This window comes from Heliconius melpomene, chromosome 1 (genome assembly GCF_056956725.1).
Source record: "Heliconius melpomene rosina isolate 202511_hmr_F chromosome 1, ASM5695672v1, whole genome shotgun sequence".
Classification (NCBI taxonomy): Eukaryota; Metazoa; Arthropoda; class Insecta; order Lepidoptera; family Nymphalidae; genus Heliconius; species Heliconius melpomene.
Genome location: NC_140389.1, coordinates 4,465,597 through 4,483,154, shown reverse-complemented (window position 1 = coordinate 4,483,154; position 17,558 = coordinate 4,465,597). Strand labels below are relative to the sequence as shown.

Here is a 17,558-nt window from a genome sequence, read left to right as displayed (position 1 = left end):
AGGCATTGCTCGTTAGGAGGTGAAAGTTAACGCCGCGCTTTGCCTCCGCCAAGGAATAAAAATAAAATATTGAATATCAAAATTGAAAGAAAAAATTTCCTCGAGGGGGAATCGAATCCACAACCTGTTACAGTCACACGCTTGTGCCCCTGCGCCACGACGGGCCTCCAATATTATAAGCACACTAGCGATGCGTATGTTATAGCCAAATAATAATTTTTTCGTCATATACGTCGTGAAATGAAAAAAATCCTATGTCTGTTGACGTATCTTTTTTTTTTAGGTATGTGTTTGACATATTTTTCCCTATATGCTGCTCCCATAAAAGGAGCGCAGCCGCTTCTACCTGTATAAGCGTACTATAAAGTTTCATTTAAATCTGTTAAGCAATTTTTGGTTGAAAGTGGAATAAACGTCTATCTTCACAAACTTTCACGTTTATAGTATTATTAGGAAATAGAATATATCCCTATCAATTTTAAATGTTCTGTGGTGTTCATATCTTTACTTAAAACTTTAGTATCTGCAATTTTATTTCAGGTCTGTGACTTGTCATTATCATTTTGACATTTTGTTATTTACGATTTTGCTGTCACAATGATAACAGTATAACACTGCCATTTATGTAAATTTAAATTATTTAGACTTTGGACTTAGTTCATTAATACTTATTTATTATATTATTTAGGTATTAATAACTTAGTATTAATATTGCGTTTTAATATGTCTCTATTAACTAAATCTATGTTTTTACTTAGATCGACAAAATTATCACCCGGTAAGTGATTTTCTTCATTTTTATAGAAATAAATACTATTGACAATAAGAATGTAAGCTTCACTTTCTTAAATATGTATATCATAACTAAGTTAGACAATATCCTATGCATGTTTTTACATATCATTATTCTCTTGCTAATATTTTTCATCCAAGACACATGGACCGAACAAACTCTTTTATAAAAAATATTAGTCAAATAGGGGACAATATGTTAAAAATAAATATTATAAAAATATACATAATATTTACAGGTTTATCAAAACTCTACTCTTCAAATGCAGCCATTCCTCAATTTCAAACATTAGCAATATCTGTACCTAAGAAGAATGTGTTTCATGTAGAACTGAACCGTCCAAAACAAATGAATGCTTTTAATAAAGTTATGTGGAAGTAAGTATGATTTATATGCCATGTTGAAATGCACCACAAAACAAGCACTGTCTTAGAAATAAATGTGGGGAACAATGAGTTTTAACATCAAGTTTCCTCTTCATACTTTGATGAGGATTAGTGATACAGGACAAAGTTTCCTTATTTTTCTATTATTAATACTACAATTTTTTTTAACATTTAATGTTAAAAAAATATTGTAGTTTTTTGTAATATTTTTTTGTAATAATTATATATGTGTATTAATTAGATCTTAAAAAATAAATTTGTTACTTTCAGGGAACTAAGTGACTGTTTTGCTTCACTAAATGATAATTCAGAATGCAGAGTTATTTTATTGACTGGTAGTGGGAAACATTTTACTGCAGGTTAGTAGTTTTTTAATTTTGTACAGTAATTATAATACTGTAAAAAATATAAATATGATTAGCAAATATCTGATATATATGAACTTTCTTTAGAATATAAAATACTAAAATTTCTCTAATTATCATCTGCCTATACTAATATTGTATACCTAAATAGTTAGTTTCGTTAAACACGCTAATCTCAGGAACTAATGACTGTTTTTTAATCGGCAAATTCTACTTAATACAAGAAGAATAATGTTAATTTATTGAGGAAAAGATACAATCTGCAGATATTAATATTATAAAGAATTAAAGATATTAAATGAAAGATTGGTTGAACACACATCAAGAAGTTTGAATATAAAAAAATATAAAAATTAATAAAAGTTAATTTACAACTATTAAAGTGCAGTCAATAATTGTTTAACTGTTAATGTAAAAACTTGAATGGACTACCCATTCAAGTTTCTATGAAAGAAACAATTATAATATCTCATTAACTGACTCTACCTGCACTTATATGGTAAAAGTAGAATTGAAATTTTTATAATAATACAGGACATTGTATTAATTATTGATTGACTGATTTTCATGCTCTGATGCATAATTTGGGGAATGAATGGAAATTAAAATATGGAATATACAGAATATACTATAATTTATTACAGACACACACAGAATATACTATATACAGATAATTCTAAATTAATACATTATAATTTTTTTATTTATTAATAATTTATATTTATAACATTCAAGGTATCGACTTTAACAGTTTGTTGGAAGAAGAGCAAAAAGCTCAAGAATATGACGATGTTGCGAGGAAGGCGCGAGTTTTTCAAAATTTAATTGGTCATTGTCAAGTAAGTTGTTTATTATAAGAAAAAATCTTCATCATTTTATTTTTTGTGTTTATCTTGTATATTTTTATTGTATTTTGCTCTGTCTTTTGTTTGAGTTCAGTTCCCAATTGGGGGATCGAAGTGTCTTAACTAAGTTTCTTTTGCCTACGTTGTTATATGCGCGTTATAATACAGCATGAAGCTAAAAACATAATAGTAAAATTTATGAAGTATTTTTAAATTTAATCATATTCAAGCAATATATAAAAATATATCTAATTATATACTTCCAGGACGGTATAACAGCGTTAGAGGATTGTAATAAGCCAATTTTGGCGGTAGTGCATAATGCGTGTGTCGGTGCCGGTGTGGATCTTATCACGGCAGCAGATGTGAGGTAAGGATTTTTTTAAGGAAGGCAGAGAGAACCTAGTGTTGCCATTTTAATAAATATATCATCAAATTATTAGCTATTGTATATTTTCTCTTTTATCAATTTTTGGTGCTTAGGCAATTCGTTTCGTACGCACCATCCAATTATCGATACATTGCTTTTTGAGTGACGTAACTCAACGTCGCGCTTTGTACCTTGTGTAGGAGGAAATGAAAATAATAAATTCCCTCGAATTGGATTCGAACTCACAACTGTTGCGTTTATAGTAACGCCGTCGCACAGTGGCACAGCGAGATATAATGTGAATGTAGATATACATATATCCACAAAAATTTATTATTAAAAATATAATGTAAACAATTACTAATTTACTATATTACATAAATATAAAATTATATAACTTCAGGTATTGTACAGAGGAAGCTTGGTTTCAAGTAAAAGAAGTAGATCTAGGACTTGCAGCCGATGTTGGAACTTTACAGAGGCTTCCTAAGGTATTTCATATTTGATATTATTTATTTACAAACAAACCCTTTAAATTTATATGATTAGTATAGAAGTTTTGAAAAATGGATTTATATATTTTTTAAAATATAATTTACAGGTAATCGGTAACACGTCAACGGTAAGGGAGTTATGTTTAACCGCAAGAAAATTACCTGCGAAAGAGGCTTTGGATCTCGGCTTGGTCAGCAAAGTGTTTAAAGATAGAGAAAGGTGGGTATTTTTTTCAGTCCTCGCTGTATCACGCGTATAACCGGGGAAGCAAGGGGAACCTAGTGTTAAGACACTCCTGTTCCCTGCCTTCAGCAGAATATTCAAGGCATTGTATGAAATATATGTATTTTTTTTATTTCAGTGCCATCCAAGAAGTTCTAAATACAGCTGAAACAATTGCATCAAAAAGTCCTGTAGCGGTACAAAATACTAAGAAATCTTTGGTTTATTCACAAAGTAGACCAAATAAAGATGGGCTCGAACATATTGTGAGTATATTTGGAAATATTTTTTAATCTATATAAAATCTGAAGACTAATTTAGAACTATTATATAGTACTTAGTAATTATATAGTAGAAAAGAAATTTAAAGAACTTGGAACTGATTCCAAGTTCTTCAAATATGTTAGCCAATTAGCCATTGCTCGAAAATAAGGAAAACGGAGTGTCTTAACACTAGGTGTTCTCTGTCCTATGCTAGAAGCAGAATACAGCGTGAAACTAAAAAAAATATTGAACATTTACTTCAATATTCATAATAAATAACATGAAATGTACTTCAAATGTATCTTTTTAAATTTCAGAAGCTAATAAACCAATTAATGCTGCAAAGTGAAGATTTAAGAAAGGCAGCCATGGCTCAAGCTACTAAGTCAAAAACGGAATTTGAAAATTTATAAAAAAATACCTATACATATTTTTATAAACAAATATATTTATATTAAGTTAAATATATTTAGAAGATTAAGAAAAAACTTTGTTATACAGTATTTTTGTTATAATATACCTAATACCTATATATTTTTTATATAAAGAAGAAATATTCTAAAGGTTTTGGATACATTTTTTACTATATATGTATGAATTTTTTTAAAGTAATATACAATTATAAATAATTTTGATTTTTATTGAAACATTGTTTGATACAAGAGGTAAAGAGGGAGATAGATATAATATATTATATTATATTTACTTAAATCAATAAAAAAATATCCTGAATTTGAACGTGCTACCTCCGCGCGAACTAGGCACTATTCTCTTCTACGCACATAACGCATTCCAGCTTCCCTTTAAACATATTAAACATTTCGCCTTTCTATAACTACATTTGATATCTTTAAGTTTTTCCTTGTTGTATCGATTGTAATTTTTTCATACGAAATATACATTCTATATTGTATGTATACAAATGTAATTTTAAAACATTTATCTTTAATATACATATATTTATAAACAAAACTGTAACACATGCTTTCATTAGATACCTATAAATTGAAATAAATACTAAAATTGTAAAAACCAGAAGCAAATAACTTTAAATTCTAAAACTTAAAATATGTAATTGAATTATAAATCGTTTGGAACTGACGTCAGAGGTGTGACGTCATCGCACGTAACAAGTAAATAGGGTAACCTACTTTACGGAGGCATTACCTGTCCCAATATAGATCTTCTATAAATAGAATTGGAGGTCCAATATGACTGCAGCCTGCAAGTAGGCCATTGCAATGATTTGACCTATTTATTTTTCAATGGTTGGTATGAACGAGAGAACAGGGTGCTTCGCGACTTCATTCAGTAACGAACTCGAGGCCGGGCTGACCTACTTTAACGCTGACAAACCGGCTACATTAATTTATTACCGCATTCTACATTACTATACTGTGTTAAAATCGCTAAAAATCACGTTTAATTCGAAGATTCCTAGTTGCATTATTAAAAGAGCGGAGATAAGTGTAATAACAGTGAAAAACGTCAAATTTTTTTAAATATCCCGCGTTAATCCAGGGATACTGTAATAACGAGAATCAATGAATCTGATTGGCTCTTATTTAGCTCGAGCGTTCTGATTGGTCGAAATTTGTGCTGTACTAAAAATAGCCAATCACAGGCAGAGGTGACCTTGCAGCATACGACAGCCACGCCACCTGTCGCTTCACGTTGCGTTCATTGAATACCGCCCGGACTGTTTGACGCAAGCGCACTGAGGCCCAACAAAGGGCCGAAATAAGATTCGCAAGTGAAAACTGATGTATTTATGTTATAAAAATGGTGAAATCTGTGAAGTGGCGGTTAGAAATTAGGATATTCGACGTGTCGAATCATGACCGAGGCATCTGAAAAGTAAGTTGGGTGTTTGTTACACAGTTTTTTTCGATACGTGTTTCGCCCTGCACTGAATAGGTAGGGCCTTACCCCGGCCATTTTTCGAGCTCAATATACGTTTTATAAGACTTATCACAGGAACTAAGGTTTAATATTAGTCTTAACAGCTTAGTTGAGGCCTAAAATAAGGTATATAAGTGAAGATTCTTATAAAATTTCAATGTACGACCGCCGCCCTTAGGTCACCCTGTGTATAGCTATAATCAATGAGTCGACGTTCATTCACAATAAAGTACATCACTCCTTTCGGGGTCATTTGAAGCTGGCAGAACGAAGCTGTTTCTCTCAATGAATTCCATATGAAATTTTGCAACGTTTATAAGTATGCTATAAAAGAAAGTAAATTGTATGAATGGATATATATGTCTTTGTAACAATTCATTGATGATTGTAGTATCAAACTAGTTTTAGCACAATTTATTTAATAAAGTTATATGAAATAAATGATGAATTATTCTTATATTAGAACATATTACGATAAAACATTTTAACTAAAATTATATATTATCTAAGTAACATAAAATATGGCACACCTTTTTTATAATGTACTTGTCAAATGCTTACATTACTAAGAAAGCAAAATCTATTTATATGAATTGAAATTCATTAAAAATATTTCTTTATTCATTTGAAAAATTTTATATTATGAATTTTCCTATTAAAATAATATTTATTTATATGTCACAAATACTACACATAATTTATTGGTAAAAATAACATAGTATAAAGGTATTTTGCATATAATAAATGATAACTAATTATACCATCCTTTCTTAATAAAAATACTTCTTAATATAATGTACCATTAGAAGTAGTTTGTATTTTATATTAAGTTGAAATGAAAACATGCTTTCTTATATATAGATAATAATAATTAAAAATATTCTACATAAAATTTATTCTATAGTCAAGGCTCATAATAATTAAAATACTTAAACAATAAAAATTATAAACAAACATAAATAGTCTTTTTACTAATTACTTGTTATCTTTTTTCCTTTACATACAACAAATATCAAACTATAATTTGTAAGAAAGAGTACATTATGTTATAGTTACATTATTATAAAAATCTGTTACTAAAGCCGCTATTGTGCAAAAATTGTAACATATGATAGTGTAAATTATTCTTAATTTAAGAATTTATTTTATCAACTTATAAGTGTCCCCTGCTGTACAAAGTGGACTTTATAGTAAAACTAAATTAAATCAGCTTCATACTATACCCTGCGGAAAGTGGGGAACAGAGAACACTAGGTTCCTAGTGTTTAGACACTCCGTTCCTCACTTTCCGTCAAATATTTGGAGGCATTGCGTGTTAAGTAGCGGAACTCAACAGCGCGCTTTTGCCTCGACACCTTAGCAAAGAAATGGAAATATAAATTTAAATAAATATTTCCTCTCCTCAAGTGGGGATCGAACCGACAACCAGTTGGTTTTACAGTCACACTTTGTGCCTCTGCGTCACGACTAGCATTAGATTTTTTTGCAAGAACATAGCAAAGTAAAGTGTTTAGTGACGAAACTCAACGCCGAGCTTTACCAGAGCTAGGAATTGAAAATATCAAATACTTCTTAGTCCCGATTGGAAATCGAATCCAGAACGGTGACATTTAAGACTGTAGTGAATTCGATTCCCCAAATTATAATCATAATGTGAATGGCACATAGATAATTTTTCACAGAGGACTCAGGTTTAAGACTTTTTTCTTGGATTTTTCATCTTTTTCGTTTGGCGGAACCGAACGCCGCGATTTTTATACTTTTTTATAAATTATTAGTAAAAGATGAGAATGGCATCAAAGCAAAACAACGAGAACCAACTTCTACTTTAATTTGAATTAACGGTTTCCCACGAGAATTTTAACTGTCACTCACTTATTAAGCAGTCTATATTCAACTATTAGGATGTCAAAGTTCACACAACATTCTGAAATGCTTGTTTTGTAACAGGCCGTCATTTTAAAAGACAAAAATAGGCTCTGATATATATTTTTATATTTATGTAATTTTAAACCCGTTTCGACAATACTGTGTCCCTAACATAGTGGCAGGACTGTTTGGATTTGGTGTTTTTATTCTCTCTCTTTTAAGTTCTCTCTGCCTACCCTGATATGCATGTTTAAATTAGAGAAATTCCACTCTCATAAGTCTTTTTTAAAAGTCCATATCAAATGGCTTTCTAGTATTACATACCTACTTACAGCTTGATATCCAAGTCGCTTGTTTAATTAACTAATCAACGTTTGTAGACAGGATATGACAAACTACTTGTAAAGTAGACTCGAGTTTTAATTTCTAAGGCGGCATATTTTTTTGTCGTTATAACTAGGTACATAAAACTGACAAAAAAAAATCTAAAAATAAAATAAAAAAAAACTAGAACTATTATTATATAGGTAATGTATCTGAGTACCTAGAAACAATATAATTTAGTAATTTTCTATTTATCATTGAGGTCAGTAGTGGCGTAGGGGCACTAGCGTACGACAGTAAACGCTACAGGTTGCGGTTTCGACTCCCACTCGAGGAAAATAATAATGAAAATGAAATATTTAATATTTTCTGAATCATGGCGTTGAATTCCGCACGCAATGCCCTTGAATTCGGCCTAAAATATGGAACTGAAATATCTTAATGGGGACGTAGTTCCAAACACTAGGTTCCCACATTCCATCTGCATTATTTATCTAAGCTACCTTGTCACGCGGGATAAAGCGTGTTTGACATAGAGAATAATAATAAAAATGATGAAAATTAATGCTCTACCCACAGCAGTCCCCACCTGGTGCGCGTGCGAGCGCAGGTAATGTGTCGGGATGAAGGCACCGGCGGCTGGATGGCGCTGGGCGGCGGTGGGCTCGCCGAGGTCATGGTTAGCCGGCGAGGAGGTACGTTGGTTCTCATCCAGTAAGAAATATCTCAAACTTTTATTTAAAACTATGCCCGGAAGAGATCAGCTGTGTTGATAAGGCCAATTGTGATCTTGTCTTTTTGTGTTGGTGTAATAAAATATTAAATATTAATAATAAGCCTTATTTAGAAAAAAGTATCTTATTTCTATATTTTCTATCTACGTCGATAGGCATAGATAGGCAAGAGCATGAAAATTTTATTTTTTTGCTTTACCAGAACCGGAAAGAAGCATCGACACAGCACCCGCGTGCTCACAGAACACACCTAAGCCAGAATATTATATACACGGCAGGCGTATCAGTGATAACGTGGTGAGTTTGTAGAATTTCGTATCTCTTTCTTTATTGCCAAAACTTGGTCGTAGTATGGACGCATCCACAGATGATATTCTGTTCGGATATTTGACATGTATTGTCTTGAAATGTAATGCATTGATTGAGAAATAAAAAATGAATAAAAACAGGCTTTTGTTTTTTTGCTCGTTTAGTAGGGTAGGCAAAGGGAATCTAGTTTTAAGACATTTGTCACACTTCGCAAAAATTTCGAGACGTTCCGTGTTGAGTGACAGGAACTTGACGCCCCTTTGTCCTTTGCCAAAGTGAGTGGAAATCGAACCCACAACCGTCACGCTTACAGTTACACGCTGTGCTTCTGCGCCACTAAAGTCTTTATTTGATTTTGCCCAAATAGTCTTGATCATGGCTAAGTTGGGCAGCGTCTGACCATGAATAGAAGGTTAGTAGGTTATATACATCACAAATTATCGTCAATTCCCCGTTATGGTACCGTTTAATTCTTTAACAGTGAAGAAGGAATATGTTGCGCTAAATTATTTTAACCTGCCGCTATGTAGGAAGATTAATCACTTGATAATTGGAGGTTTGACTCCTATTTAGTGTCTACTAATATGTGTATATTTGAAAACATATATTTACCTGCTCTGGTCTCTGTGTATGTCAACATATTTTTTAATGGATACAACTGTCCTTAATAATGCCTTTCGTGCATGTTTTATTAGCTTCGTTCTTAATAAAAAGATTTTTTTGCCATTCCAGCTCGTCCTCGATTGTACGCTCAAAGATGATTTCCAATATCACAAAGTAATGCCAACGTTCCACCACTGGGTGTCTGACGAGAAACGTTTCGGTCTAACATTCCAAACTGCGGCCGACGCGAGGGCCTTCGACAAGGGCGTAAGGAAGGCGGTCAGCGAATTGTACCGTGAGTTGCTTTGATTTTTTTTAATGAGTTCTTATTGTTTTTTGCTAGGAAATGACTTAAACAAACGGACTAGTCGCTGTTTATTTTTAAAATTTTATTAATGGGTTAATCATTTTATCGTAAAATTGGAAAGAAGAATTAGGTAGTCTTATTCTTATATTTTGAGGTAGTATTATTAAAGTTCTTATATTTTTCTTTGTAATAATTATTTGGAAAAGTCCCAAAAAATTAGGTTTTAGAAAATATTTTAAATAATAGCTATAGTAGAAGTAAAATTTTACTATAATATTAAAAAAAACTGCAGTGAATAAAGTTAAAATAGAGAAGACTAAAGAAAAAATTCTCGTGTGATAAATGTGAAGTTTTTTTTCTCATATTTGTTTGTAGCGCATACTTTTTTACATATATTTTTTACGAAAAGAGGCTTGGTATTTCACGAAGAGATTAGTAAAAGGGAAGGGAAGGAAAAGTCTATCTTTATTTTGACATATATGATATGTATGATAAAAAATTAAAAACTTAATAGGAAATTTATTAAAACAGTATTTTATCATATATTTATTTTCATTAGAATAGTAGTTTTATGTCATATTATTTTAATAATAAGATCAATATTTAAGAAAAAACACATAATAAGATGAGCCGACTTATCTAATGTATGTTTTTGCTTTCCCGCTACTGCTTTCTTATGTGGTAAGTGAACATTTATACAGTCCGGTCGACAAGTCGTGGCCGCTCTGAATTTAGCTGTAGATGGCTGCGCAAATTTAATTTTAGGATTTTTCTTAATTTTTATTATTTTCTTCCCGAATGAACAATGCGCAAAAGTTCAGAAAGCCTAACTTCAGGGCGTCTACGACTCGTCGACCATACTGTACTTAAGTTTAAAAGAGTTTTTTTGTTCTAATTAAAAATTATATTTTTTATTTATTTTACACATAAGTATAAACGTGTGACGTCACTTATAAATACATATTTTTTATTTACAAAATAATTCTCTTAAAACTTCATGTTTTAGTTTTATCTACTTAGATAACTTTTTTAATGTATTTTTTAAGTTAGCTATCCTTTACATGAATTAAAAATAGTATTACAAAATATATTATGAATGTAGTAATTTTTAATGATGGTAATGACTATCTAGTAACCATTCAGTAATATCTAAACATATAATAAAATTGTAAATGATCACTGTCTCTACATTAAAGATATATAATAAAAACTACTATTGGGGCGGGTATTTATCAATTTTATTCAGATTAGTAAACAAATAATTTTGTATTTCAAGCGGACGAGGCCGCGAGCGGGACGCTAGCATTTAATATAATTTGTTTTTCAGGTCTGGGTGGCGCCTGGCCATCAATGTACGGATACAAAGGCAAGAGAAGCACAATGAAGCCGGCTGAGGACGACGAGGAGAATCATATATTTGAAGTAAGTGGAAAATTATATTAACTTTTTACTTGTAACAAACAAACATCACAGATGCAGATCAGAACATATATCTTTAACCTTAAATACTTTTGAGAATAAATAACTATTAGAAACTAAAGCAAACACTAATAGCTACTGTAATAAATAGTAGTAACGACAATTAAATAATGTAAAAGGAATAATGTACATAACTATGAATAAATATGAATTCATCATCATTCTCTTCAACAATTATTCTCTTTGCAACAATTATTGGTCTAAAAGTAACTTTTTTCTCAATTAATAATTTTAAAATAAAAAAAATAAGAAAATAATAAAAATATATTAATTTTCAATTGTACATGATCCCACAGTGCCTCAATCTCCCCTCGGAGTCGCGCTCCAGTTCGGAGAAGTCCACAGCGAGTCGAGTGCGGCACGACGAGCTCACGCAAACGCCGATACTGTCAGCCATCACTTTGCCACATCATCACACGCATCCTTTGAATGGTAAAACATTCTTTCATTTTCTCTGATACTATTGTAAAGAAGTTCTTAAGTATTAATATAACCATGAGTTTTTTTTATAACAAGTCTGGAATATTTCTAATTTTTCAGACTCACTGAACATTCCATATGAGGATAGGCAAGACGATGGTGAAGGTGAACGGTGTCCGTACGTACATCTGTCAGCTGTAAGTATTCTGAATAAGTATAGAACTTATTAGTGTAGCACGCTTGTGCCACTAAACTACGACGGCGTCAAGATTTTTAATCTGTTTCTGTTTCAATTTTTTTATTTTTTTTATTTATTTATTTATAACAAAGTACATTAAAATTAATTATTCTTCGCGGTCTTAAGCCCGATTTGGCTTATGTGACCACTGCACATTCCTAAGGGGTTGTCCATTAATCACGTGAGGCTTGAAAGGGGGGGGAGGGGTTTGATAAAAATCACGAAAATAACACAAGGGGGAGGGGGGGGTGTAGTAAGATATCTCGTGTATTTATTTTTTCGTCTAACGCGCGATTTTTAAACAAATATTAAGCACAGTGCCAGCAACTGACCTGCAAGATGCTTATCCAGTTGTTAGTGTTGAAGAATGTCTTGCTAATCCGTGGTCCGAGGACAATATACATTAAATATATTTATGTACTAGTACAATACATGTTTTTCCTATGATTAAACTCTTCGTTTATTATTATTGTTATGGCAATAAAAAAAAACTTGCAACCTGGTGTAGACATTTTTATTATGGTCCTTAATTTCAGAATAAAATAAGATTATAGTTTATACCTGTATTTAAATTAAGATAATATTCAGAAAATTTTAAGATTCGTTGTAGGTACTAAAAATACACGTGATGTTGAGAAGGGGGAGGGGTGGTGGTCTTAAACCTCACTACGTATCACCAATGGGGGAGGGTGGGTTAAAAAATGCTAAAAAAAGATCACGTGATTAATGGACAACCCCTAAGTACATTAAGTTATAGAAAACATAAAAACAAAAAACAAAAAAATTGTAATGTTTTTCTTAGATTTATATGGACCGTTTATTTTGAGAGTGGTGTAAGTCCATTTTCTTTTGTTTCGAGAAAATTAAAGGTTAATATGTCGATGATTATGCAATTTCATTTACCGACCGATTTTAAGTTGTTCAAAACATGGGTTTTTTTTGAGAAATTAAACACGGACTAGTTATATATAAAAAAAATACATTAAATTAAGCGTGAATTACGTGATAGCTCATTTTTCTCAAAAATGGACTTACACCACTTTCAAAATAAACGGTCCATATAATATTTATTTATAGTTCAATTGTACATTTATAGTTTTTTTCTTAGATTCATAGGGTAAAATACATAATTACAGGTGCACGACTACACATACCCGCAAGTGGGCGCAATCAGCTCGGAGCGATCGTCACCCAACTCCAATACGAGGCCGCCGTTGCTGAAACGGGATTCTGGTCAGTTTTGAGTGTTTTTATAGAATTTTAAGGGTTTTATAACTTAAATTATAGAATGGGATTCTTTCATTTAGGGATTTATAACTTAAATTATAGAATAAATTGGATATTATATTTATTTATTTCAACTTGTAATATTTTTTGTGTTTACCTTATATCCCACTATATTTGGGACCGCGGATTCCTAGTATTAAATGTTAAAAAAGTTGCAGTGATGTGATAACAATACTGTACGGCGCATTGGTCCTGGATTTGATCTTCCATTTGAGAAAAAAATCTTGTTAAAATATTTTCGTATCCTTTGTTTGTAGGATCCTCGCTTTCAACTTTCTCTCACTATATGTATACACTATATATATATTATTACAAAAAAAATACTTAATTATATATTACATATTTTGTATTTTCAGGGTCAATAAAGAAATGCACGTGCAGCGGTCCTCCACCGCTACCAGATAAGAAACCGGCTGAGGTATTCCAGGCACGGGTTAAATGCAGGTTATTATTGCTAGCTTCACGCTGTATCCCGCATATAGCGGGGTGCCTAATTAAGAGTTTGATAGTTAAATATTAACTTCTTATTATATTCCTTTCCAGGCATTGCCACGAGTGGTATTTAGAGAGTGCGAATCGCGCGGGCGCCTGTCAATTTGCACCGGACTGCTTCAAGTCGTGCATAGATTGTGTTAGCTGCATCAAGTGTGCTCAGGTATTTTAATATATTTTTTTGTCTTTCAATTTTAGCTTCATGTTGTTTTTTGCAGGGTAGGCAGAGGGAACCTGGGAACCTAGTGTTAAGATACGTTCGTTCGTTTGTTTCACTTTACTGTATGATGATGACTGCTGTATTAGTAGCAGTAGTAGTATTAAGTATTAGCCTCTATGTTACTTAGTCTAGTACTACCTTTATTTACGGCTTCGCCTTATTCGTTAGTCGTCGCGTTTGGACAAAAGGGCATAAATAAGAATTATCACGTTCCTAGAAACTTTTAATTTAGAAAGTCTTTTTGCAACAATTTTCACTATTACTAAATATATTTTCGATTTGGACCAAAACTTTTTGAGATTAGCTTCTGCTTTATAATATTAGTATAGATATCATTTTTTAATATTTATTTATTTCAGTGTATGCTATACCACTGTATGTCGGACTCGGAGGGCGACTTTGCAATGCATCCCTGTACATGTGGACCTCCGGATGAGAATTGCGCTAAACGGTAATGTTATTTTATTATTGGTATTTTAAATATATTTTTCTTTCGCAGTGTTGGCAGAGGAACCTAGTGTTAATGTACTATTTATTTTTACCAGATTGGGGAAATGAAAGTAATTGTTAAATATATTTATTTCCCTGAGAGGGAATGAAATCCACTCTGTGTCCCTTATATAGCAGGGTAAGCTGGGGGAATCTGGCATTACTAATGTTTATCTTATCATATTTTACAGGTGGGTCGGCATAACACTCCTCAGTTTTCTAGTACCTTGCCTGTGGTGCTACTTGCCATTGAAGTGTGCCCATAGAGCAGCCCGAGCAGCCCACCTAGCCGGTGGCGTGCACGCTCCAATACACAAATAAATATGTATAAATACACATAATGGGCTTAAATAAAACGCATAAATGTGTACATATACGCATAAATACGTGAAAACGTGCACAAATACCTGTAAATGATCGTAAATATTTTTAAACAGATGTAAAGAATGTGTAAACTGTGTAGTGAACTGTGCAAGTGCAATGTTATGAAGTGGTTTACAACAGAACTGACGATTTAAAGTGACGGTTTTTGAATTTAAAAAGTGAAATTAGTATTTGAGAAACGGAACGAATAAAGGACTTTACTTAAAAGAAATGTATTAACGGCATTCTATTGTGTATTGTATTTTTATGATATAATATTGAAATGTATGTACAAGTTGCATTATATATGCACTTGTGTTTTTATAAAGTATTAAAATTGATCTGATAATTCTTTCTAACAGTTTATTTTATGTTTGAAATTTGAAATATTAATTAATCTAATGATGTTTTAAATATTTATTCTATCGTGTTGCCATTTGTAAACAATGAATATTATTTGCTATTTCTCTATTTAATATTTACATGGCAACACTGGATTATTTATGACTTAAATTAATTTTTTTATCGTTTCTCATAATTAGTGATAATTCACATTTTTTATACAAATATTATATTAAAAGATATTCCATAGGTTAATCAGTGTTTCTGTGTAATACAAGTATATAATGCGGTTTTCAATTCGCCACGGTTTGTGTATCGTGCCATATCTTTAAGAAAGATTACACAATTTTCATATTTGACTTTTAAAATTTTGGTCTTCCATGTTCCTTTTTTTAAAAAAAAAACTTGTTATATTTATATTGTATATGGAAATGAGTTAAATTGTCCAAAATTTTATTAATTGTTCTCTCTTTGATGAGTTATTTACATAAAACATATCTTTGCATTGTTGGTGTAAATTATTTGAATATATATTTATAAGATGCATGCGGGCAACTCCAAAATCGGCTATTTCTAATAATTACCTTTATATAAAGCGTAAGACTATCGTGACGCAGGAGCACAAGCGTGCAACCGTATACGCGACGTTTGTGGGTTCGATTCCCTCTTGGGATATTTATTTCTCTGAATAATGATTTTTTCTGTTCCCCACTCTGGTAACGAGACAAAATGCGGGTTTAAATTCCATCACTTAACCTGCATTGCCTCTGATTTTCGGCAGAAAGTAGAGAACAGTAATATCTTAATGGGAATGAAGTATCTAAACACTAGGCTGCCTATCATGCTGTATGCGGGATACATAGTAAAATTAAATTTAAAAAAATTGACGTACCAAATACAGTCGTATTTCAGGTAGGTTGGTTCAGGTACAAAGATATCTTAGGGTATCTACTAGTTGAATGTTGCCATACGAATTTTCGAAGTTACCCGAATGCTACATAACTCGTTGTTTTATCTATTTATAATAAGTATGGTCAGTATTACAGGTTCTCGAAATTGTTATAGTTTTTTATAAATTATAACTATATTTATTTTACAATATTCACTAGATATTATAACACTTCGTACAAAATATTGCATTTTCTTTCTATTTATTATCTTATTACGGGTAGCGTGTTTATTTAAAAGAAAACTTTTTTATTTATATATACATATTTATTTATATATATATATATATATAAATATATAATGGAAATTAAATGTAATGTCACTTTTAACAACTATAATCATATTTAATTAGTGTTACTATGTTGAAAAATTTTATCATAATTATTATGTGAAATTATATGTATTATTAGATTGTAAGTGTAGAACTAACATCAGTTTTTTTAATCTAGTCCTTATTTTTTTAAAATAAAAAACCTTTTTTTAATTCTCTATTTTTTATAAAATGACCAAACATTTGTAAATTTTGTGACTAAGAAGTGAATTTGTTTTTGGTTTTGAGTTTGATTTTGCACTCTCGATTCTTTTAACCGATTTGACAGATTTTTAAAGTATATATTAAAAATATTACAATTATTTACATACATACTAAATCTTCACTGTTTTTGTAAGGTAAAGGGCTCACTTACGAAAATTTTAGTAGATTTTGTATGTTGCTTCGCTATGTTAATACCATTTTGGTATAATCATAATGAAGGCCAGGATCGAAAACTGTTCTAAAATAAAAATATTATTCCAGAGTGCAATATCTCACAACATAAACCCAAATCAAATTCAAATCGTTACTCTGCATTAAAATTTGAAAAAATATTAACATTTTTAAACTAATTTTAACAGTTTTTTCAATATGTCTGATTCATTTACTGTTTCGCTAATTAGAAATTTAAAGAGACTTTTTAATTACTGTAGGCTAATATAAGAATTTAAGTATCAGTGTTTTAGGCCCGTATTTATAAACCACTCAACTCTGATATTGACCTTCATATGACGCTTTTATTCATATATTGTAATTTATTAATTAAAATGGCATCTCAAGATCGATCTCAGATTTGAGAATGGCTTATAAATACGAGTCTTAGTGTTCTACGAGTATAATATTGTGTAAGATCCATTTAAAAACCAAAGTTTATGTATGTATGTGGACACAGCAACAGAATGTGAAACTTTAAATGATAAATGTATTGAAATATAAATAAATAATCGTAATGAAATTATTTTGTTGGTTTTATTTAATTTTTTGCCATTGAGCACACAATGTGTTAAAAATTGTGGGATTGATTTATTTGGGCTCGTAGGTATTTATAAAGTGCTCACTTAGGATATCTGCCTACCCGACTACATGGGATATAGTGAGAAGCTAAAAAGAAATATATATATTTTAATCCTTTTTTTGGTTTTAGATAGTAATTGTTTGGATGTTTGGATTCTTTTATTT

General features: G+C 31.1%; 2 protein-coding genes across 5 annotated transcripts; both read left to right on the top strand.

Moving 5' to 3' along the window:
• The first annotated feature begins 569 nt into the window (after positions 1–569).
• On the top strand, positions 570–4,367 carry LOC146541021 (delta(3,5)-Delta(2,4)-dienoyl-CoA isomerase, mitochondrial). The gene is made up of 9 exons (XM_085189282.1): positions 570–778; positions 1,032–1,170; positions 1,450–1,538; positions 2,280–2,383; positions 2,656–2,759; positions 3,163–3,250; positions 3,361–3,473; positions 3,616–3,742; positions 4,058–4,367. Exons 1-9 carry the CDS (start codon positions 724–726, stop codon positions 4,151–4,153), a joined length of 915 nt encoding a protein of 304 aa, XP_085045408.1. The 5' UTR covers positions 570–723; the 3' UTR covers positions 4,154–4,367.
• A 1,072-nt stretch (positions 4,368–5,439) lies between these two features.
• Spred (Sprouty-related protein with EVH-1 domain) lies at positions 5,440–17,337 on the top strand. 4 transcript variants are annotated; one of them, XM_085189270.1, is made up of 12 exons: positions 5,440–5,597; positions 8,418–8,530; positions 8,772–8,866; positions 9,611–9,776; positions 11,155–11,210; positions 11,564–11,699; positions 11,808–11,884; positions 13,062–13,158; positions 13,569–13,656; positions 13,756–13,867; positions 14,284–14,375; positions 14,605–17,337. In XM_085189270.1, exons 1-12 carry the CDS (start codon positions 5,578–5,580, stop codon positions 14,732–14,734), a joined length of 1,182 nt encoding a protein of 393 aa, XP_085045396.1. In that variant the 5' UTR covers positions 5,440–5,577; the 3' UTR covers positions 14,735–17,337. The 4 variants fall into 4 exon arrangements, with proteins under 4 accessions (XP_085045396.1, XP_085045380.1, XP_085045388.1 ...); XM_085189254.1 differs by having other exon boundaries at positions 11,116–11,210; XM_085189262.1 differs by having other exon boundaries at positions 8,415–8,530.
• The last annotated feature ends 221 nt before the right edge of the window (positions 17,338–17,558 follow it).

What these genes read in the sequence shown, in the direction of transcription:
- Spred (XM_085189244.1), top strand. Translation starts at nt 5,578, where the DNA reads ATGACCGAGGCATCTGAAAA. An exon ending in GGCGTATCAGTGATAACGTG is followed by an intron (nt 8,867 to 9,610) that starts GTGAGTTTGTAG and finishes TTGCCATTCCAG; the next exon opens with CTCGTCCTCGATTGTACGCT. An exon ending in GATGAGAATTGCGCTAAACG is followed by an intron (nt 14,376 to 14,604) that starts GTAATGTTATTT and finishes CATATTTTACAG; the next exon opens with GTGGGTCGGCATAACACTCC.
- LOC146541021 (XM_085189282.1), top strand. Translation starts at nt 724, where the DNA reads ATGTCTCTATTAACTAAATCTATGTTTTTACTTAGATCGACAAAATTA. An exon ending in TTTAATAAAGTTATGTGGAA is followed by an intron (nt 1,171 to 1,449) that starts GTAAGTATGATT and finishes TGTTACTTTCAG; the next exon opens with GGAACTAAGTGACTGTTTTG. An exon ending in CTTTACAGAGGCTTCCTAAG is followed by an intron (nt 3,251 to 3,360) that starts GTATTTCATATT and finishes TATAATTTACAG; the next exon opens with GTAATCGGTAACACGTCAAC.